Source organism: Cervus elaphus, chromosome 4 (assembly GCF_910594005.1).
Source record: "Cervus elaphus chromosome 4, mCerEla1.1, whole genome shotgun sequence".
NCBI classification, from domain to species: Eukaryota; Metazoa; Chordata; class Mammalia; order Artiodactyla; family Cervidae; genus Cervus; species Cervus elaphus.
This window is the reverse complement of record NC_057818.1, coordinates 50,236,633-50,258,793: the sequence shown is the minus strand read 5'-3', so window position 1 is coordinate 50,258,793 and position 22,161 is coordinate 50,236,633. Positions and strand designations below refer to the sequence as shown.

At 49.1% G+C, this 22,161-nt stretch overlaps 1 protein-coding gene across 1 annotated transcript; it reads left to right on the top strand.

The window, feature by feature from the left end:
* The first annotated feature begins 9,748 nt into the window (after positions 1-9,748).
* On the top strand, positions 9,749-17,949 carry LOC122692045 (cytochrome P450 2A13). Its single transcript, XM_043899225.1, has 9 exons — positions 9,749-9,972; positions 10,496-10,658; positions 11,754-11,903; positions 12,157-12,317; positions 13,705-13,881; positions 15,137-15,278; positions 15,970-16,157; positions 16,779-16,920; positions 17,437-17,949. Exons 1-9 carry the CDS (start codon positions 9,793-9,795, stop codon positions 17,616-17,618), a joined length of 1,485 nt encoding a protein of 494 aa, XP_043755160.1. The 5' UTR covers positions 9,749-9,792; the 3' UTR covers positions 17,619-17,949.
* The last annotated feature ends 4,212 nt before the right edge of the window (positions 17,950-22,161 follow it).

Genomic DNA, 22,161 nt, shown 5'->3' with positions numbered 1-22,161 from the left:
GTCTGAGCCACCAGCGAAGCCCAAGGAACCAATGGAAAAGCGTCCTAGGTACCATGTCCAAGTATCACAAACTGGGTGGCTTAAAAAAGAAACCCAGAAACTTTGGCCATGGCTCATGACTTGAAGTAACCTCCACTGGCCTTCAAAGTCAAACATTCTGGGGGCTCATCTTCCTGCTGCTGGACTTCCTGGTTGGGGAGTGAGGTTTGGAACCTCTTGGTCCTTGGCAAGCATCTCTACAATTGTAATTATCCTCCTGTTTGTGGGTTGCCCACCTGGGGGTATAGGTCTTGACTACACTACATTTCTGCCTCTGCTACCCACCTCATTGTGGTTCCTTCTTTATACTTGTAGCTGAAGATCTTTTCTGCTAGTCTTCAACCTTTCTTATCAATTGTTGCTCTGTAAATAGTTGTAATTTTGGTGTGTCTGTAGAAGAAGGTATGCTCAGGGTCTTCCTGCTCTGCCATCCTGGCCACTTCAGCAGGTGTTCTATGAACGGTTGCTTAATAAATGAACCATCTGTCCAAATTTTCTCTCCATTTCCCTGTCCTACACCGAATAGTCCCTCAAGAGCACAGCTCTTTTTTTAAGACTCACTCCAATGCAAGTTACTCATTCAACCACTTCCAAAGAGTCTCAGGATCAGAATTAGAGTCAATACCTCTTGTATCTCAACACCATTTTGACATCCTTGAGCATAGACATAACAGGTGCTTTTTTAAGTTTTGCCTGCTAAACTCCAAAATTAGGGTCATGCTAGGGTTGTTCTCCATCAATTGCCTTTTTTCTTGAGTATGGTTATATTTTCCTGTGTCTTCATATACCTAGTAATTTTGGATTTTGTCCTGTATTGTTGCAAGTGATACATGGTAGAGACTCTGAGTTCTGTGATGTTCTGTTGAAGAACACTGATTTGTTTCATTTTCAGGGAACAGTTAACTTGGCTGAGCTCAAATGTTCAGCTCTGAAATCTTATTTCAGTTCTTTTAGTCTTAGCTGATACCACTTGGAATTTTCTAGCACATAAATAGTTCACAAAGCAGTCTGAAATTTGGACAGTGTTTATACAAACTTTGGGGGCTGCCCCTCTCTGTCGCGCTCCTTTTTCGATATTTTGCCATCACTACCATCAGATGTTATAATTACCCTAAACTCTGTTCCTTGATCCTTCAAGTCAGAAAAATTCCAATTTTTCTCTCTGGGTTTTATCTGCCTCCATGGCACCTTCCAGGGCGCCTGCTTTCAGGCCCATATGTGTGTGTGTGTGTGTGTGTGTGTGTGTGTATTACACACAAAACACGAAATTATCTTCCTCTAGCCCCCTTCAGTATCTGCCTGCTTTATTCACTATCCAGAAATTTCAGGGAATTGGGTTTTTTAATGTTTTATTCTGAATTTATAGTTGTTATTTTCAAGATGCTTGATCCTATGTGGGTGCTCAGTCACTCAGGCAAGTCCAACTCTCTATGACCCCATGGACTGTAGCCCGCTGGGCTCCTCTGTCCATGGAATTCTCCAGGCAAGAATCTTGGAGTGGGTTGCCATTCCCTTCTCCAGAGGATCTTCCCAACCCAGGAATTAAACCCATCTCTCTTGTGTCTCCTCCATTGGCAGGTAGGTTCTTTATCACTTGCGTCACCTAGGAAGCCCTGTTTGACCCCATAGAAGCTATTCAACCATTACCAGAATCAGAAACTCCTCAGAGCACTTCCAAAGTATGACCACTCAACCCACTTGTAAATTTTGTTTTTCTTTTTTCGAGTCTGCCTCCTTCATCCCTGTTGTCATCTGGCAAACTTTCCCCCTCTCTCTACTCTAAGACCTGCCATTCTTCTGGGAAGGAGGCATTTCGGTGGCCATAGGTGTGAGCTGTCCAAACAAACAAAAAAAAACCTTGGCTTTCTTTGACCTTCTCTTTCACTGCATTCCAACCAACACTCTTGTTCAACCCACCCTAATTCCTGTCATCACTGAAATCTGAAACACAACCATTTCACTCCCTGACCAAAGCCTCTTATTCTCTAGGCTCACTTACCATTTCACTGCCCATGACCTGGAATGGTAACACTGGTTGACCGAATCTTTGGTTAATGTTCCAAAGAATGCAAACTCGATAGAATGTTAAGTCTCCTTCCTATTAAGATACCTTTTAAACATATATTTTAACATTTTGGATTTTTTTTTTTTTTCAAAAAAAAGTTTTTTAAAAATGACAGGCTATCAGGGGCAGTTTTTTGATCATTCATAAAGAAAAAAAGGTAGGATTTGGCAGTCTAGAGTGGTGGTGAAGAGTATGGAATTTAGAATCACACAAGACCATGTCCAGACTCTATCTTCATTGGCAATAAAACCCAAAGCAACTCACTTCCAACTCTTTGGGTCTTACTTAGCTCATTTGCAAAATGGGAATGACAAAACCAACACCATAGGCTTGCTATGAGAACTGTAATAAGATCAGACTCATTAAAAATTTCATATATTAAGATGATAAGTTCAATGAATGATATCATTATCACAGTACTAGTATTTAAAATTTAAAACAAGAAGGCTCACTTAAGCTTCTTTTTGGGGGAACTCCCTGGCAGTGCAGTGGTTAGGATTCTGTGCTTTCACTGCTGAGGGTGCCGGTTCGATCCCTGGTCAGGGAACTAAAATCCCATAAGCCACACAGAGTGGCCCCAAAAAGGAGAAAAAACAAAACAAAAGATTCTCATTTGGAACTTGTTCAAAGTGGTGGTTTCTCAATCCTGTGACTGTCCCAAGTGCCGCTGAACTGTTTGCTTTAAAGGGTTCATTTTAAGTTCTGCACATTTCACTTCAACTTTGAAAAAAGACTTCCTTGCAGGCATGAGCCAGGTTTTTCCTAAGAGTTTTGGGTCAGGCTAGCAGGAAGAGGATGGAAAGTTGATGGATATGGTTGGGAGAAAGAGGGGTGTTGCTGTGAAATATATCTGTTGTGCTCCATTTGTCTCACACATCCAAGACCTAGCTTGGACCACCCCGCTCTCGCTTGGACCACCCCGCTCTCTTCCCTTATTGTGAACTCATCCCACAAGACCCAGTTTAAACGACATGACACCTCCTCTACCAAGCCTTCCCAATCCTCAACCCTAAGTGGCAATTTATTACTAAAAATTACTAACTAATCCTAATGGCATCATTGAGGCCTTTAATTTATCCAGGTCTGCTCTCCCACTAGTCTAAGAAATCCCTAAGCACAGGGACTATGCCATGGTTCAACATTCCAAAGTTGAGCTCGTTTTTCTCTTGCCTCAGACCTGTTCTTGACCTGTCTCCCCAAACCAATAAATAACACTACCATCTCTCCCCCACACTAGACTCTTCCTTCAGCCTCACCCCAGTACAGCCAACACAGAATCAAGGAAGAAATAGTTCTTCCTTCTGTACCTTTCTCCATCCCATTCCTCTCTCTCCATCCTCATAGTCCTGTCCTCTCTCACCTGGTTTCCTGTATGAGTCACTTCCTCATCTCTTGGCCTGTAGTCTCATCTCCAAAAATTTGAAAAATCTTTCTAAAACACAAATCTGACCATTTAGTTCCTCTGCTTAAAAGCCTTCTGTGATCCCCTGCAGCTTCAGGACAGAGTCCAAACTCCCCACCCCCGCACCCGATCCCCAGATCCAACTCCTGCTCATGGCTCCAGACTCATCAGTAAACACGGCCCCAGATCTCTGTGCTCCTAACAGCTCTCATCCACACTCCGCAGGCCTCTGGGCCTTTATACAAGCTGACTCTGCCAGCAACTCTCCCTCCCTATCCTCCCATTGAAGAGTCCCTACTGAGGCCTCTAGTGGCTAACCCAGAACCTACAGGGTTGAATCAAGTGCCATTTCTGGACTCGGACAGACACCTCTGCCTCCTTCATCCCAGCCCTGACCCCTCTCCCTGTGTCTCCATCTTGACCTTGACCCCTCTGCCCATGTCCCCCCATCCTGATCTTGACCCCTCTGCCTGAGTCCCACTATCATGGCCTTGACCCCTCTAGCCGTTCCTCCTCCTCCCAGCACTATCCATTCTGGGCTGTCGTTGTCTGGCGACTGATCTGTCTCCCCCTCTGGAGAAAAAGCTCCATGAAGGCAGGTCCCAGGGCTGTCTTGGCTACCATGTGCCCTGAGCATCACCCAGCATAGGCCGGCATGAAGCAGTGGGTTCTGTGAACACTGGTCAAATGCCTCTATTAAAAGACTCAATTAGGAGCCTGGGGATAATACCGTGGGAAAGAGAATTTCCTGAGAAGCTGATTCAATGGGAGTAACCTACCTCAGAATGATCTCAGGACACACACCTGTCCTATGGAGGCTTTTTCTACCTAATATGATCCTTAAAAACTGAAGGAAGTAATATCCTGAAAAATAAGGGAACTGTTTGTTTTTTAAGAAGAGACGTGGAGCTGGGCCAGGGCTCTTGGAATCCAAACACAGGGAAGCACAAGCAGAGCTGATGTTCCCATGTTTGCAGCGTGGCTCGCACGCTTACATACACCAGAATACACACACACACAAATCCATACGCTCAGGCATGGCCATGAGCTCTACAAGCACAGATGTGCACACACAGTCACACATCAGGCTGGACCCGGAGACACACATGTTAATATCCCCTATCGGACATATCCCAAAGCAGGCACTCACGTTACCCACAGACAGATGCAGAGGCCGGCGTGCATTCAGCCATACTGGTAACAGACACGTGCACACCCCGTCATGCACTCACACACATAAACACGCATGGATACTCACTCATGCACACACACACGCTCCACAAAGATGCATAAAGTCATACATCAATCCGGACACGCTGAAACATACATGCACAGACACCTCAAGCATGCACGCAGAAGTACACACACATTCAGATGTATAAATAAGGAGACATCAGAAAAGCTTCATAGAACATTCTACAATATATCTGACCAGTCCTCATTTCAATTACCAAGGGCATCAAAAACAAAGAAACCAGAAATGTCTGAGAAACTTACAGCCAAAGAAAGCTGAAGGAGATGTGACCATCAAATGTAATGTGGTATCCTAGAGGAGAAGGGGCATTAGGTAAGGGGAGGAAATCTGAGTAAAGCATGGACTTTAATAAGAATGATGTATCGGCCTTGGTTTATACTTCTAATAGGAAACATACTAACCAGACTTCCCAGGCTCAGTGGTAAAGAATCCACCTGCAATGCAGGAGACGTGGGTTAGATCCCTGGGTTGGGAAGATCCCCTGGAGAAGGAAATGGCAACCCACTCCAGTACTCTGGCCTGGGAAATCCCACCGACAGAGGAGCCTGGTAGGCTACATTCCATGGGGTCACAAAAAGAGTTGGACATGACTTAGCAACTAAACAGCAACAACCACACTAATCATATTAATGTAAAATATTCAATAATTGGAGAAACTGTGTATTGAGGGAAGGTGTAACATGGGAATGCTCAATTTTTCTGTGATATAAAATTCTTTAAAAGAGTCTTTTTTTTACTTTTTTCAGTGCTTTTTATTTTTTTATATTATACAAAACTTTACAAACCACTCAATACTTTTAACAAAAGAGGGTGGAAATGGCCCGGCCCTGACTTACAGAATTCTTTCCATGGTAGTACAATGTAACTAACCTCACCTTCCATCTAGACTGAGAATCCCCGCTGCCTGCATCTCAGAGGTACAAAATAAAAGCCTATCAATTCAACTGAAAGATATGTCTCTAAATAAATAAATACGGAGAAAAATGACTGAGGCATCTAGGAAAATCCACTGGACAAATCCACTGACACAAATATAAACAGATCCAAAAGCACACAAGAGGGTTGAAGGGCAGGCTGACCTGCAGGGATGAAGAAAGAGCAAGACACACAGAAAGTCAGAAATGGGGGGAGAAAGACAAAGCAGAACGCTGGGCAGAGCCCTGGGCAGAGCTCCATGCCTGCCCAGAGGGTCTTCCTCAGACACTGCCTAACCACCATCCCTCCAGGAGGTGCCTAAGAGGTCCACTTCCTAGCACAGCTCCAGGAGGTACAGTTTTCGTTTGCTTTTAAGAAGAGACTCTTCATGTTATCTTATTTTTTTGGTGGTGCTGGGTCTTCATTGCTGCGCAGGCTTTCTCTAGTCGCGGTGAGCAGGGGCCACGCTTCGTGGTGTTGCACGGGCTTCTGATCATGGTGGCTTCTCCTGCTGCCGAGCAAGGGGGCTTCAGTAGCTGTTGCTCTCAGGCTCCAGAGCGCAGGCTCAATAGTTGTGATGCACCGGCTTAGCTGCCCTGCAGCAGGTGGGGTCTTCTTAGACCCCAGGGATCGAACCTGTGTCTCCTGCATTGGCAGGTGGATTCTTTCCCACTGAGACATCAGAGACGTCCAGGGACATCCAGTTCTGCTGTTCGGAGGAAGAAATGGGGGGAAGTTCCCCCAAAACTTTCTCTTTCTCCTTTTCCAAAGGAAAAACTTTCGAGACTTTGTGCCAGAGAATGTAAAATACAAAGGAATGCTTAGAGAAACTCTTATCTGTGGCCTTCATTCCATGGATTGATGGTAAGAACGGATAACACTGACTGAGTGCTTACTGCCATGCAGCTCAAATGCATTAACCTACTGATTCCTTACCAAAAGAGACTAAGAGGTGGGTACCATCATTGGCCCCATAAGGTCCAGAGAGATGAGGTTATCTGTTCAAGGTGATACAACCACAGAGGGGATTCCAGTCTACATCTTCATCTTGCTCTTAACTACCCTTCCACTGTCCTGAAAGGGACACTGAGACCCAGCAAGGAGAAAGGATTTTCCCGGGTTCACCACTAATCCTTAAACTGTTGTTGCTGTTGTTTTCACTTTTTTCAGTGCTTTTTATATTTTTATAATATACAAAACTTTACCAACCACTCAACATGTTTACCAAAAGAGGATGGAAATGGCCTGGCCTCGCCTTACAGACTTTTTTCCCATTGTGGTAAAATGGAACTAATTAACCTCACTTTCCATCTGCACTGACGATCCCAATTGTCTGCATCTCAGATATACAAAAATGAAGCCTATTAACTGATTATGGGCTACTACTCTAGAAGCCCATTTCCAGGCCACCACAGGCTAGCACATGTCCTGCCTGCCTCCGGGAGATACAACACGTGATGATGGACAGTAACCTCTCGCTCCATGTTCCAGGGGCCAACATCAAAGTCAAATTCACTTGACCTCACTGTCCCCCAAGGGCTTCTCCTCCCCGCCCAGCTCGCAGCAGCCTGTTTGAACACTCAATGCCCTCGCTGGTGCCAATCTCATTGAAAAACAGACTCCCCAAATTTCTACCTCCCTCCTTGTCATGGGATAAGGGGGAAGAGGCGGACACAGGCATGGGGCCAGCCCAGGTGCAGCTGGCGATCAGGATTAGCGAGACTAACTCCTGCCAACCCGGAGCTAATCCTCTTGCCCTCCTCTTCCCCCTCCAAAACCAACAAACAACTTTAATCTCTCTGCTTTGTTCTCTGCCCTTTGATCCCTCCCCAAAGGACTCAGAGCTCAGCAGCCTAGAATGATCTAGCAAGACGCCGGCCCCGGGAGGACCAGCCTCACCCACCTGTTCTTGTCCAAGGTTAGAGGTGGCACCTGAGCAGGGCTGTCCGACTGTCAGAGCCTCTCTGGGATCCATCTGGGCCCCCCTCTCAGGCCCACGGAGGATCCATCTCAGCACCCACGGAATGTTCATATCAGAACCCACTGGGACCCACCTCTGGATCTCTACGCTGCCACCCTTATGCTGTCCTGAAGGCAGCCCCAAGGGCCATCTGTGCCCTCAGAGCCCTCTTGATACAAGTGGTTCTATTACTGTTTTCCTGGCATCAGGGTCAGTATGAACGTGTTTAATCCTAGAGTCTACCTGGGGGCAGGCTCAGTGCCAACAGGATACCCTGCCTCCCCAGGGCTACCTGATGCCAAAAGCAGAACCTGCTAATGTAATCCCTGTGTCCAAGGCTGATGCCAATGTCAGCACTCACCTGCCTCTAACCTTGACTCTCACATGGCCCCCAGGGTGGGCTAGGCCAGTCAATGGAAGGAGAACCAGGAGAGAGTTCCAGTTCCAGCTCCCTCACCTACTACCTGTGTGACCTCCAGCAAGTGGCTTTATGGAGTCCCAGGCTTCTCAACTGCCAAGTGAAGACAATGATAAACCAGCCCTGCTGTTACAGGGATTCAGTAAGATGATGAGGATGTGGATGTAATCTTCACAGTTGGTACTGTGATGGGGTTAAGTGTCATTATGAAGGAAAAATGTCAGTGAAGGGAGGACATGGGACCTCTCCTCTTTTCTCTTCCCCCACTTCAGAATCCCAGGACTTCCCTCTGTTCCTGACACTGGAGTTTACCCAAATCTCTCCTGACATAGTCCCCTCTGCCTGCTAACAAAAGTCCTGACACACCAGGAATCACCTCTAAAAGGGACTTCACACACTCTCCAGTACAACCTTCTCTTCCAAATACTCCCTTTGCACTGGTGCGTGCGTACTAAGTCCCTTCAGTCATGTCCAACTCTGTGGGACCCCATGGACTGTAGCCCACCAGGCTCCTCTGTCCATGGGATTCTCCAGGCAAGAATACTTGAGTGGGCTGCCATGCCCTCCAGGGGGTCGAATCTCCGTCTCTTACATCTCCTGCATTGGCAGGTGGGTTCTTTACCACTGGCACCTCCTGGGAAGTGGGGAAACCCAATTCCAGAAAGAGGAAATAAGTACCAAGCAGGAGAGAGAGGGGTCACATGCGTGCCTCTTGCCCACTCTCTCTCTTCTGTCCTCATTATACTCACATGTAAAATGTGAAGCATTAACAATAATAGAAATGATATAGTCAACACAGTGGACTTCCCTAAGGATCTGGGTAGGGAACCAGTGGGATGCTGTGTGAATTCTAACCCTTGAAACATTGGGGATTTTTTTCGGTATCAGACTGATGGTTATTACTACTTCTCAAGCCCCGGCCAGTTCCTCTACTGGTTGAGATTGTGAGTTACTATTCTCCAGTTCTGTGGAAAGTTCCACAGATGCACAGCTCTGGTCTTCTACCTCTTGCCCAACCATAGATGGTCAGTTCTATGACCCCCACTGTGACCTCGCTTTGAGGTTCCAATGAAGCTTCCAGGCATTGAGAGCAAGCAACATGTCCAAAATAAAAGCAAGTCAACATCTGGGATCAGATGCTGAGTCTGCATCCAGCTGAACTCTGCTCCCAGGAACCCCACACCCACAGCAGGGCTCCTTTCTCACCTCAAGACCCTCAAATCCATTCCCTGGAATTCCCCCCACCATCACGAGACCCTTCAACCTACATCCCTCCTCACCAAAAGGCCCCCAAATCCACAGCCACACATCCTGTCCATTCTAATACCCTTACATCCAGATCTGTGATTTCCACTTTCCCAAGACCTCCAAATCCACAACTTTGGGGGTCCCTTCTCACTCTGAGATCCCAAGTCCAAAGCTCAGGGGCTCCCCAAAATCTTCAGTTCTGGAACGTATCTATAGTCTCCTCCAAAATCCACAGCCCTACAGCAGTCTCTCCCCACAGACCACAAATTCCACCTTGGGGCCCTCTCCTAGTTAACCTGACCTGAGGTCCACCCCTCTCCTTCCTGGTTGGCTGGGTCCCAAGCTAGGCAGGGAGCATAGTGGGGAGTGGACAAGAGAGGTGAAATAAGACAATTATATAATCAGGACCAAAGTCTGTCCTGCTTTCCCAGGTAGTATAAAGGCCAACCATCTCAGACATCACCAACTGGTCATCACTCCAGTTGCCACCATGCTGGCCTCAGGGCTGCTCCTCGTGGCTTTGCTGGCCTGTCTGACTGTCATGGTCTTGATGTCTGTCTGGCGGCAAAGGAAGCTCAAAGGGAAATTGCCTCCAGGGCCCACTCCTCTGCCCTTCATCGGGAACTACCTGCAGCTGAACACCGAGCAGATGTACAACTCCCTCATGAAGGTGTCATGGGGCAGAGATGGGGGGACGGGGTGGGGGGGGGGGCGGCCTGGCCAGTTCATCTAGGGCTTTATGGCAGGGGATGGGCAATGTTGGGCTAGAGTCTTAGGAAAGAAGAAGGGAATTTTAAAGATCCAATACCAGGGTCCTGGGGCTTCCCTCATGGCCCAAAGGTAAAGAACCCATCTGCCGACACAGGAGACTTGGGTTTGATCCCTGCACTGGGAAGATGCCCCAGAGAAGGGAATAGCAACCCACTCCAGTATTCTTGCATGGGAAATCCCATGGACATAGGAGCCTGGCAGGCTACAGTCCATAGGGTTGCAAAGAGTCAGACATGACTGAGTGACTCAACAACAACAATAACAATCGGGGTCCTAGCCAGGAAAGACGGTATCTTGGGCTGTCCAGCTCCTTGATAGTCAGAACCTGTGAGGAAATGCATCCCAGCATGTGAGGTCTGGGTACAGGGCCTGTTCAGAAAAGGGGCTACTCCCACTAACTAACTCCCACTCACCTCTATCAGATCAGTGAGCGCTACGGCCCTGTGTTCACCATCCACCTGGGGACCCGGCAGATCGTGGTGCTGTGCGGCTATGATGCTGTGAAGGAGGCTCTGGTGGACCAGGCTGAAGAATTCAGTGGGCGAGGCGAGCAGGCTACCTTTGACTGGATCTTCAAAGGCTATGGTGAGGGAGACTGAGGGGAAGGGGGCATGGTCAGACAGACTTCGGGGTCCCCGGCTTTTTTCTCCTGACTGCCTCTGCTATTCCTGTCTCCAGTCCTGCACACTGCTGCCTCCCCCTGCTCTATCTTGTCTTAGAGTTTCTGCGTCTCTGTTTCTCCCTGCTTCTCTCTGCCCCTGTCCCCTTTCACTCGATGTCTCTTCTTTCTCTGTGTCTCTTAGAGCCTCTTGGGATTTCTGCTTTGGAACCCCGGTCCTCTATCTCCATATGCCTTTTGGTCTTTTTCTTCTTTTCAGCTTCTGGGCATCCCCCAGTTTCTCTCTCCTGCCATCTTTCTTCTTCCTTCGTCTTCGAATCTCACATTATCTCAGCTTCAAAATCTCCATGCCTCCATCTCTCAGTAACAGTCTCTCTTTCCCCCCAGGGCCTCTCTGTTTCTTTCTCCCTATTTTTCTCTCTTCTCTTTGTGCGTGTCTGTGTTAGTCACTCAGTCCTGTGACCCCATGGACCGTATCCAGCCAGGCTTCCCTGTCCATGGGATTCTCCAGACAAGAATACTGGACTAGGTTGCCATTTCCTCCTCCAGGGATCTTCCCAACCCAGGGATCGAAGCCAGGTCACCTGCATTGCAGGTAGATTCTTTACCGCCTGAGCCACCAGGGAAGTTCCTTAGAATTTGCCACGGTTATGTCTGCCTCCCAGATCTCCATGCATCTTACTTCCCTTCCTTCCCTCCTCTGTCTCCTCTTCCCCTGAGTGCCTCTGTGTCTCTTGACCTATCTGTCTTGCCTCACTCTTTCCGATTCTGTTCTTCGCACTCGGTCTCTTTCTGCATTTCTCTGACTCTGCGTTGTTTGTCTCAGTCTGTCTCTGTCTGTCTCCCCGTTCTCTCCCTCTCCCCTTGCTCTCGCCCACCCTCTACCCCTCCTTCCCCTCTGCACCCTACTCTGGCTCTCTACCTCTTTTTCTCCCCGCTTGCTCTCTCTGTCCGCCCCTTCTCCCTCTAGCGAGCCCGGGAGCCCGGGAGCCCGGGAGCCCGGGGCTGATCTGGCCCCTGCCTAGCTCTGCCCTCGTCTGACTCCTGCGCTGCCTCCGCAGGCGTGGCGTTCAGCAACGGGGAGCGCGCCAAGCAGCTCCGGCGCTTCTCCATTACGACGCTGCGGGACTTTGGTGTGGGCAAGCGCGGCATCGAAGAGCGCATCCAGGAGGAGGCGGGCTTCCTCATCGAGGCCTTCCGGGGCACTCGCGGTGAGCCGGGGGTACTCTGCAGTGTGCGAGGAGGAGGAGGGAAACACCCGACGCGGCCACACGCGTTCTGGCCCGGGAAGGGGGCCCGTGAGCCAGGGAGCCCGGGGCTGGTCTGGACCCTAGGGTCCGGTGCTGGAAGTTTAGCTCAGCACTGCCGTGCCCCCCTTCACTTCTCAGACGGCATCAGACAGCCGAGCTGACTCTCCGCTAAATCCCTGTCTCTCCCCAACTCCCTCCGCTCTCATCCCCCCAGGCGCCTTCATCGATCCCACCTTCTTCCTGAGCCGAACAGTCTCCAATGTTATCAGCTCCATTGTCTTCGGGGACCGCTTTGACTACGAGGACAAAGAGTTCCTGTCACTACTGCGAATGATGCTGGGAAGCTTCCAGTTCACTGCTACGTCTACCGGGCAGGTAACCCGAGTCGACCTGGCTCTACCCTGCCCCTACCGCAGCCTGCCAAATGCCCTCCCCCAACACACACACACACACACACACACACACACACACACACACACAGGAGACAAGTGCCCCAAACTCCCATCCTCCCCCAGAGAGGGTCCCCTCAAAACCAGACCACCACTCTTGGACAACTCAACAGTTGCACCAAAGCCCAATACTCAGTCTCTAAGGACACCTGGATATCTCAAAAGATGCACCCTCCACCAAAAAAACAAAAGAAGAAGAAAGAAGAAAAAAAAAAAAAAACCTGCAGAAAAGATACATGTCCTCAACCCAGCTTTCTTACCAGGACAGATGTCCTCATCCCAGCTTATCTTAGTCTCTAACAAGTGGTCCCTTTGTAGACACTCCATCTCAAAAAAGGGGAGGGGACATCTTGGTGGTCCAGTGGTTCGGACTTTGTGCTTCCAATGCAGGAGGCATGGGTTCGATCCCTGGTCGGGGAACTAAGATCCCACATGCTGCTTGGCATGGCAAAAAAAAAGAAAAAAAAAAAAGATATTTTCTTTCCATCTGAATTTCTTAACACCTGGCAAGTGGTCACCTCAGCCCACTTCCTGACTACCTGGACACCTGGTGCTTCAAAATTCAGCCCACCAAAATCATTGGTTCTCCACACAGATGTCCCAAAACCAGCCCACTGGAATCTCCAGAGACTGCCCCCTCCCCAGTTCACTTAAATAGCTGAACATGTAGACAGGTACCCCAACCAAGACCCCTAAATGCATAAACACCTAGGTAGATTGTTCCCCACACACCCAAATAAGTGTCCCCTGATCCAGCTCATTTCCAGCACCTACAGAAGTGCCTTCCATTGGCCCATTTGAATATCTGAACACCTGAACAGGTATCTCCCCACCTTAACACCTGCACCCCAACCCCACTTTGGTACCTCAACACCTGCACAGAAACCCCAACCTAGACCCCTCTAAACATTGGGACAGTTGTGTCCAACTGAGACCACACCAATGCCTAAACACTTAGGCAGGTGACCACCCCCCATACAAGTCCCGCCTGAATAGCTAGCTAAACACCTGGACAGGTGTCTCCCAACCCAACCTCATCTGAACATATGAACCCCGGGTGTGTTTCTCCAATCCAACATCATCTGAATATCTGAATAGGGTCCCAGTCCATCTCACTTTAATCCTTGGACAGGGGCCCTCACACGTAACTCATTGTGAAAACACATTCCCATCCAGCCTCATCAAAATGTGTAAACATCTGAGCAGGCGCCTGTAACCCAGTACCTGCCTTGTCCTGAGACAGGGCCCACTCCCACCAGGTCCCACACACTGACAGCTGTCCTTCCCTCCCCTTCTCCCCTTCCCATCCTCAGCTCTATGAGATGTTCTACTCAGTGATGAAATATCTGCCAGGGCCACAGCAACAGGCCTTTAAGGAGCTGCAGGGACTGGAGGACTTCATAGCCAAGAAGGTGGAACAAAACCAGCGCACGCTGGACCCCAACTCCCCACGGGACTTCATCGACTCCTTCCTCATCCGCATGCAGGAGGTACACCCTCACAGCCAGGATGAAGAGGTCCAGAGCCAGGCAGAGGGAAATCAGGCTGGGGGTGGAGGAGAACAGAGGCCCATTGAAATCACCCCTCCCCCAACCTAATAATAACTCACCAGCTCTATGGACAGTTTGAGTAAGCTCCAGGAGTTGGTGATGGACAGGGAAGCCTGGCGTGCGGCCGTCCATGCGGTCGCAGAGTTGGACACGACTGAGCCACTGAACTGAGCTGAACCTAATAATCTTCACAATCCCAGGGATAATTAACCATCACTCTTCCACTACTGGAGTTCCCAGGTGGCACTAGTGGCAAAGAACCCACCTGCCAATGCAAGAGACATAAGAGATGTGAGTTTGATCCCTGGGTCAGAAAGATCCCCTAGAGGAGGACGTGGCAAGCCACTCCAGTATTCTTGCCTGGAGAATCCCATGGACAGAGAGCCTGGCGGGCTACAGTCCATGGGGTCTCATGGAGTCAGACACGACTGAAATGACTTAGCACAGCACACATTCCACCTATTGAGCCGTTTTGCCCACAGGCAGGACTTATGAATGCGAATCATGGTAGCAAACATTTCTGTAAAACTACTGTGCACCAGGTTTCCCAGGTTGCACAAGTGGTAAAGAATCCACCTGCCAATGCAGGGGACATAAGAGACATGGGTTCAATCCCTGGGTCAGGAAGATCTCCTGAAGGAGGGTATAGCAACCCAGTATTTCTGCCTGGAGAATCCCATGGACAGAGGAGCCTGGTGGGCTACAGCCCATGGAGTCACAAAGAGGTGGGCACCACTGAAGTGACTTAGCATGCAGGCCCCAGTGGTTAGGACTCTGCGCTCTCACTGCCAAGGGCCCAGGGTTTAATCCCTGGTCAGGGAAGATCCTGCAAGTCACGTGACACAGCCAAAAAAAAAGGGGGGGCGGTTAATTTGAAAAAGTAATAAAATAGAGTGTTGTTACTCACTCGGTCGTGTCTGACGGTTTGCGACCCCATGGACTGTAGCCCTCCAAGCTCCTCAGTCCATGCATGGGATTCTCCAGGCAGGAATACTGGAGTGGGTAACTATTCCTTTCTCCAGGGGATATTCCTGATCCAGGGATTGAACCTGAGTCTCCTGCATTGCAGGCAGATTCTGTCTGAGCCACCGGGGAAGCCCCTATAAAATAAAGAGGCAGGTCCAAAGGGAAAACCCCCAGAAGGGCCCTGAGAGCATAGGGGAGTGAGCTCACCTGGAGCCCTCTGTCCATGCAGGAGAAGGAGAATCCCAACACAGAGTTCTACAGGAATAACCTGGTGATGACGACACTGAACCTCTTCTTTGCGGGCACGGAGACGGTCAGCACAACCATGCGGTATGGCTTCCTGCTGCTCATGAAGCACCCAGATGTGGAGGGTAAGGCTGGACAGGGCAGGGAAGCGGGAACCATGGACCCCTCCCCCAAATTCCTCTGAGCCTGCTGCAGTGGTCCCACCTCTCTCAGGCCCATGGACCCTCAGACACGCTCTGCTCTCTAGAGACTAGGTGATGTTTGGCTGATAAGCACCAGCCAAGTCTCACCAGCTGTTAAAACATTGAAAATATCTGAACTGATTGGTATATAGTTCCTGCGGCTGACCCAACCAAGTGCCCACCGCCCCCTCCTCCAGACATTCCCCAGGATTCCTCCTTTGCACCTCCCCTGTGATTTCCATAGGACCAGGTGAACAGGTGGGCTTCCCTGGAGGGTCAGTGGTAAAGAACCTGCCTGCCAGTGCAGGAGATGCAGGTTCAATCCCTGGGTCAGGAAGATCCCCTGGAGAAGGAAATGGCAACCCACTCCAGTATTTCTGCCTGGGAAATCCCGTGGACAGAGAAGCCCGGCAGGCTACAGTCCATGGGGTCACAAACAGTCAGACACGACAGAAGCAACTAAACAACAACAAAGTGAACAAGACCCTGCCCCGACAGTGTCTACAGCCGATGTCTGATCTGAGTGGTCTGCATCCACACCACACATGGATGTCATGCATGTTGTACATATTTGGATTTTCATTCCTGCCCCGAGTCCCCTCAAGAGCTAAATACATTCTCCCCCCTCCCCTAGCCAAAGTCCATGAGGAGATTGACCGAGTAATCGGCAAGAACCGTCAGCCCAAGTTTGAGGACCGAGCCAAGATGCCCTACACAGAGGCTGTGATCCACGAGATCCAGAGATTCGGAGACATGATCCCCATGGGCCTGGCCCGCAGAGTCACCAAGGATACCAAGTTTCGAGACTTCCTCCTCCCCAAGGTGCTGCCCCACCCAGCCCGATCCCTGTGACCCTAAACCCAGTTGCCCTTAGAACCTTCCCAGCCCGTGACCCATGGGACCCACCCCACTAATCAAAGACTTTCCCCACTACCGTGTCCCTGCCACCTTCCCCCTTGGAGACTCCTGAATTTCAGACCTCCCCAGACCTCTTGCCTCAAGGAATATGAACCCTATGTGCCCCCCAAATTTCTGTCTCAAGAGAAATGAACCTCATTTCCCCTAGACCTTCAAGGACATGATCTCATGTCCCCCAAGCATCCTGCCTAGAGGGACACAAACCCCATGTCTCCCAAAATTCCTGTCTCAGGGAACATGACCCTCCCGCCCCCTCAACCTCCTCCCATGGGAGGCATGAACTACGTGTCCCCGAAACCATCTGCTCCAGGAGACATAGAACCCGTGCACTTCAAACTTCCCTTCTCAGGGGACATAAGCCTCATGTCAGCCAAACTTCCTGTCCCGAGGACATGAATCTCATGTCCCCCAAAGCACCTCCTTCAGAGGACCCCAACTCCCATGCCTTCCACTTGTCCTCACCTAGGGCACCCAAATTCCCCCTCTACTCCACCTTATCAAAGTCCCCTCCCTCCTCTCAACCAGGGCACCGAAGTGTTCCCTCTGCTGGGCTCTGTGCTGAGAGACCCCAAGTTCTTCTCCAACCCCCGAGATTTCAACCCCCAGCACTTCCTGGACGAGAAGGGGCAATTTAAGAAGAGTGATGCTTTTGTGCCTTTCTCTATCGGTAAGAGACACTGCCAAGTCAACACCCACAGGGGCCTCCTCCATCGCTAAGGCTTAACCTAGCTTCTTTCTCCAGCGTGGAAGTCCTTCTTACCATATACCCTGGGGCCAATCAGCAATCCCCATAACTACCAAGAGCCTGGGCCAAAGCAAAAGAAAAGGAATAATCATACCCATTTCAGAGATAGGGAAAATCAAGGCCCAGAGTGAGAGATTTAAATCCAAGGTCATTTAAATCCTTCAGATTCTTAGAAAGGCGATGACAGCAGTAGTCATATTTGAGAGTGTATTTAGGGGCAGGGGGCATCCAAAGTTCCAATTGCTACAGTCTGGGCTCATCCCACCAAAAGTTCTAGGGAAACAGGCTCAGAGAAGAGTAGCAACTTCTCTGCAAGTCTCTCCAGCCTCGATATTCCAGCCCTTCTTCCCTGAGAGGATGCAGCTGGGGGTCTGTAGTGGGGGTCAGGCAACAGTGAGAACAGGCCTCACCTCCGTGCCTCCCTCTCTGGTCCTTCAGGAAAGCGGTACTGTTTCGGAGAAGGCCTCGCCAGAATGGAGCTCTTCCTCTTCTTCACCACCATCATGCAGAACTTCCGCTTCAAGTCCCCACAGTTGCCCCAGGACATCGACGTGTCCCCAAAACTCGTGGGCTTTGCCACCATCCCTCCAAACTACACCATGAGCTTCCTGCCCCGCTGAGTCAGGGCTGTGCCCAGGGTAGCGCTGGTGGGAGGAGCAAATGGGGGAGGGAAGGGCCTGGGCGGGGTTATGGGGGAGGGGAGGGGCTAAGGATGGGGAAAGGAGGGGTATGGGAGCGGAGGGGAGGGGCAAGGGGCGGGGTTAGGGAAGGGACGGGGCTATGGATGGGGAAATGGTGGACGGTGGGGAGGAAAGGGCAATGTGGATAGGAGAGAAAGAAGAAACAGAACGGACTCTTTGTTCAGCTTGCTAGAGATAAGATGAGAGGAAAAGACACCTTATGTTATACTTTGAATAGTAACAATAGCAGATATTATTTATTGAGCAAGTATTCTGTGTCAGTTCTATACTTAAAGTGTCTTAAACTCACCTCACTTCATGCTCACAAACCTAACGTGATAGGGAACAGTATATATGCCCATTTTACAGATAGCAAAGATGAGGCCCATAAAGGTTAAGTCTTTCTGAGGTCCCACAGAACACAAGTCAGTCAGTACTCAGCAAGTACATGAATACAGATGGCCATACTTAACCCACAGTCCTTGGGTAGCATCCCTTCCTCAAGTGAAGACACAGCACCTTATTATATTATTACACAACCTGAACAGCTCTGTCCAGGGGACTTTTCCTGAGTCCTGACAGGCAGCTCACCTGGCTTCACTACACACTTGCCTACGCTCTTCCCCGCTCGGGCACACTTTGGATGACAGAGCGTATTTTGTGCCTACCACTAGATAAGGCTACTGTGTCTGACAGGAGTCAGACTGTTGTTGGTGTTGTTTTTCTGGATGTGCTAGGTCTTCATTGCTGCACACAGGCTTTTCTCTAGTTGCAGCAAGCAGGGGCTACTCTTCGTTGCAGAGCTTGGACTTCTCATTTCGATGGCTTCTCTTGTTGCAGACCACAGGCTCTAGGGCCACGGGTCTCAGTAGTTGTGATGCCCCAGCTTAGTTGCCCCATAGCAAGTGGGATCTTCCCGGACCAGGCATGGAACCTGTGTCTCCTGCATTGCAAGATAGATTCTTAGCCACTGGACTACCAGGGAAGCCCTAGAAGTCAGACTTCTTAATAAAATGGATGGGAGAGAGAAGCACTTTCAGAGAAATGCCAGAAGTTTGGTAGCAGCACAGCCATGTTTGTGTGTGTGCATGTGTGTGCATGCACACGGGCAAGTATGTGATCGCCTGTTCTCCAGAATATATGCAGGAGGTCATATTTCCTATGAGGTGGGGCTCTCTCTGATGGATCTGAGATCTGTGGTGTGTCCCTGAATCGCTTGCTTACTCTCAGATAAGTTTGTGTATGTCCCCTTGGAAGTGGCATCCTTCAGAACTGCACAGCCTGAAAACTCATACACATCTGTTGCCCTCGGGAGCAAGCAACGAGAATGCAGACAGAAAACGAAGTCTGGTGCAATGGATCAGAAGACCTGCATCCTCTATGGCACTGAGGTGCAGAGTCCACTCTGAGTCCAGCTTTTATTCCTAATTGCAGAATACAAGACTTTCTCAGATCTTATCTTTCTCAAGACACATGCTGTGTTAATCTCATACTCCTAAATGTCATGGACTACACTGACATAGTCCAGATCTCCTTGTGTTTGCCCCAGGTCATTCTCTCCTGGGCTAGTCTCGGGAACAATCAGCAAGGCAGTGTTCATGTCTGACGCTGACCCGGTGTTCCAAGGTGCATGCTTTCATGATCCCAGTTATACTCCCTTCTGGGTCTGGCCTTGGGGTTTGTAACAAGGTGATTATTCTTAAGAAAAACATGCAAGATAATCATTAACACAGTTTCTTAATATATGCTGTTTTTCCAGGTGTTATTTCTGTGGAATTTCTCAAGGTTGTGAAAGTACATTATTAGGAATTCCCACTACACACATCAGCTTTAGATCTTTGTATTAGACCTCTGGTTAGTTCTAACCTTAGATCTAAATGCTACACAGGTGTTGCCTCCACAAAACTTGCCACACTTGAAGGACCAGTGATTTGAGAGGAAATCTGGTCCTTTGAAAGCTGCAAGTTTCCTAACAGGCTGATTCTCAGGATTTTCAATTTCCATTGTCTGTGTTTGACCACTTGGGTTCCATGAATTCGCTGCTTCATACTCATTGGGAAGAGCTAAGAATCCCCAGTGTCACATTCTTTATTATTACAAGCACACTATTTAACAATTCAGTGAAGTGAAAAGTGAAAGCGTTAGTCATGTCCAACTCAATGTGACCCCATAGACTGTAGCCCGCCAGGCTCCTCTGTCCATGGGATAATCCAGGCAAGAATACTGGGGTGGGTTTCCATGTACTTCTCCAGAGGATCTTCCTGACCCAGGGGTAGAACCCAGGTCTCCTGCATTGCAGGCAGACTGTTGACCATCTGAGCCACCAGGGAAGTCCCTAACAATCCAGAGACCGAATCAAACCTTATCACTTTAAGAGGCTTCCAGAAACCACACCTGGGGGAAATCTCAGAACTGTGGCATAACTAAACTGTTGACTCTTGGAACTGCAGGGTCCACAATCATAATTGTGGAATCTCAGGTTCCCACAACCTTAGACACAGAACATTTGAATTAGTGATGCTTGGAATTCTTGAAGCTCAGAATTTTAGCATCAGAGTTTCCCCTGCCCACATCCTTGGGAACTGCATTTTTAGCCCCTCTGGTGGCAAATGTCAGTTCTCCAAGTTGAAATTTCCTTCTGAGAAAGAGTTAAGAGAAAAAAGGAAGGGCTGGAGCTAGCTGGGTTCTGACAATGAGGCACATCTCCAGGGAAAGGTAGAGTGGCTAGCAGGTCTTTGTCCAGCAAGAAGGGAGACGAGAGGGAAGAGAGAACAAGTATTAATCTCCGGAATCCTCAAACTTACACTTGAAAAGGGAAAAGCCTTGACTCCATCAAGGCATCACCAAAGGTGCCAGGAGAAGTCACTTTCTAACTACCAGTGTGTCCTTCTCACCTGTCCAGATAGACACTCCCAGCTTTGTTGCTCTGGAAGGGCCAGTGACCCAACCCAGCAAAGAGACAGTGCTGGGGTGGAGGTGTGAACAGGAGCCCTGGATTCTGGTCCAAGCTTTGTTGCTATTAATAAGTCCTTGGGTCTTCCTGAGCCTCTCTCTGGCCTCTCTTTCTCATCTGACTCCTTCCTCACAAGAATTATTTGAAGATTGAAATATGGCGTAGTGCTGAACTTTAAAACTCAATGGCTGCAGGGATGAGAGGATGAGAGTAGTGATGTTTCTGTGTGGCTTGTTTTTCACTATTGTCTTCTGCCGAGCCAAGAATCCTTAGACACCTGTTGTTGCCATAATGACAACCACAAGTAGCATGTTGAGCGCCTGCTATGTGCCAAGCACCGTGCTGAGCCCCTCGTATGAGCATCACAAGTTGGGCTTACATCAACAGAAATGTATCGTCTCACAGTTATGCAACCTGAACCCAAAATCAAGGCCAGCCAGATCATGCCCCGTCTGAAACCATTGGGGAATCAATCCTTCCTTGCCTCTTCTTAGCTTTCAGTGGCTTGCAACAGTCTTTGGAGTTGCTTGGCTTGCAGCCATACAATTGGGAACTCTGCCTTTGTCATGACATGGTATCTTCCTTGTGTTTGTCTCTCTTCACATGGCCATCTTTTTGTAAGGATACCCGTCATACTCCAGGATGACTTTATCTTCACTGATTCTATCTTCAGTGATTCTCTTTCCCAATAAGATCACACTCTTAGGTCCTGGGAGTTCAGACTTCAGCATAGCTTCTTGACACAGTTTAATACATAACATCACTTACACATGCACTCATTCAAACCAGACACCTTACAAGTGTCTGCAAGGTGAAACTATAATGAACTCATGTTACAGATGAGCAGAGGGACTCGGAGGAAGTTTAGAGAATCTGCCCAGGGACTTCCCTAGCAGTCCAGTAGGACCGATGCAGGGGATGTGGGTTTGATCCCTGGTCTGGGAACTGAGATCTCACATGCTGAGGAGCGACTAAGCCCGCACACCTCAACTAGAGAATTTGTGTGATACCACGAAAGATCCCGCATGACACAGCAAAGATCCTGAATGCCGCAACTAAGGATTGACAGAACCAAATAAATAAGTAACTATTTTTTTAAAAAAAGAATCTGCATGAAGTAACACAGGACAGGACAAAGGCAGACAGCTGGGCTCCGGTGCGCCTCTCTGGAGGTTCCAATGATGATTCGGATGGACCCGTGCCCCCAGAGGAATTCTGAGAGAGGGCAATGGTGCTTGGAAGAAAGGTTTTGGAGAAAGGAGGCAGAGGGATGAAAATGCAGATGTCACGTCACCCCTGACTCAGATGCCTGATGTCCACGTGTGGCTGTTCCCAGGACGCGTGTAAACCTGTATAACTGAAGCAGTGCTTTTCTTGCTCACGAAAGGCATGCTGATATTTTGTATTGTCTTCTGTTTTATTTTTTTAATGCTGGTGGCAACCCCTCAAGCTGCTTTTATGAATCATCAGTTTGATTCAAACTGCAGTTTGAAGAGCGAAAGCTTAAAGCTTAACTTGATGAGTTAGTCT

Coding starts and splice junctions, on each gene's coding strand:
- LOC122692045 (XM_043899225.1), top strand. CDS start 9,793: ATGCTGGCCTCAGGGCTGCTCCTCGTGGCTTTGCTGGCCTGTCTGACT. Junction 12,318..13,704: donor CTGCTACGTCTACCGGGCAG/GTAACCCGAGTC, acceptor TCCCATCCTCAG/CTCTATGAGATGTTCTACTC. Junction 16,158..16,778: donor GAGACTTCCTCCTCCCCAAG/GTGCTGCCCCAC, acceptor CCTCTCAACCAG/GGCACCGAAGTGTTCCCTCT.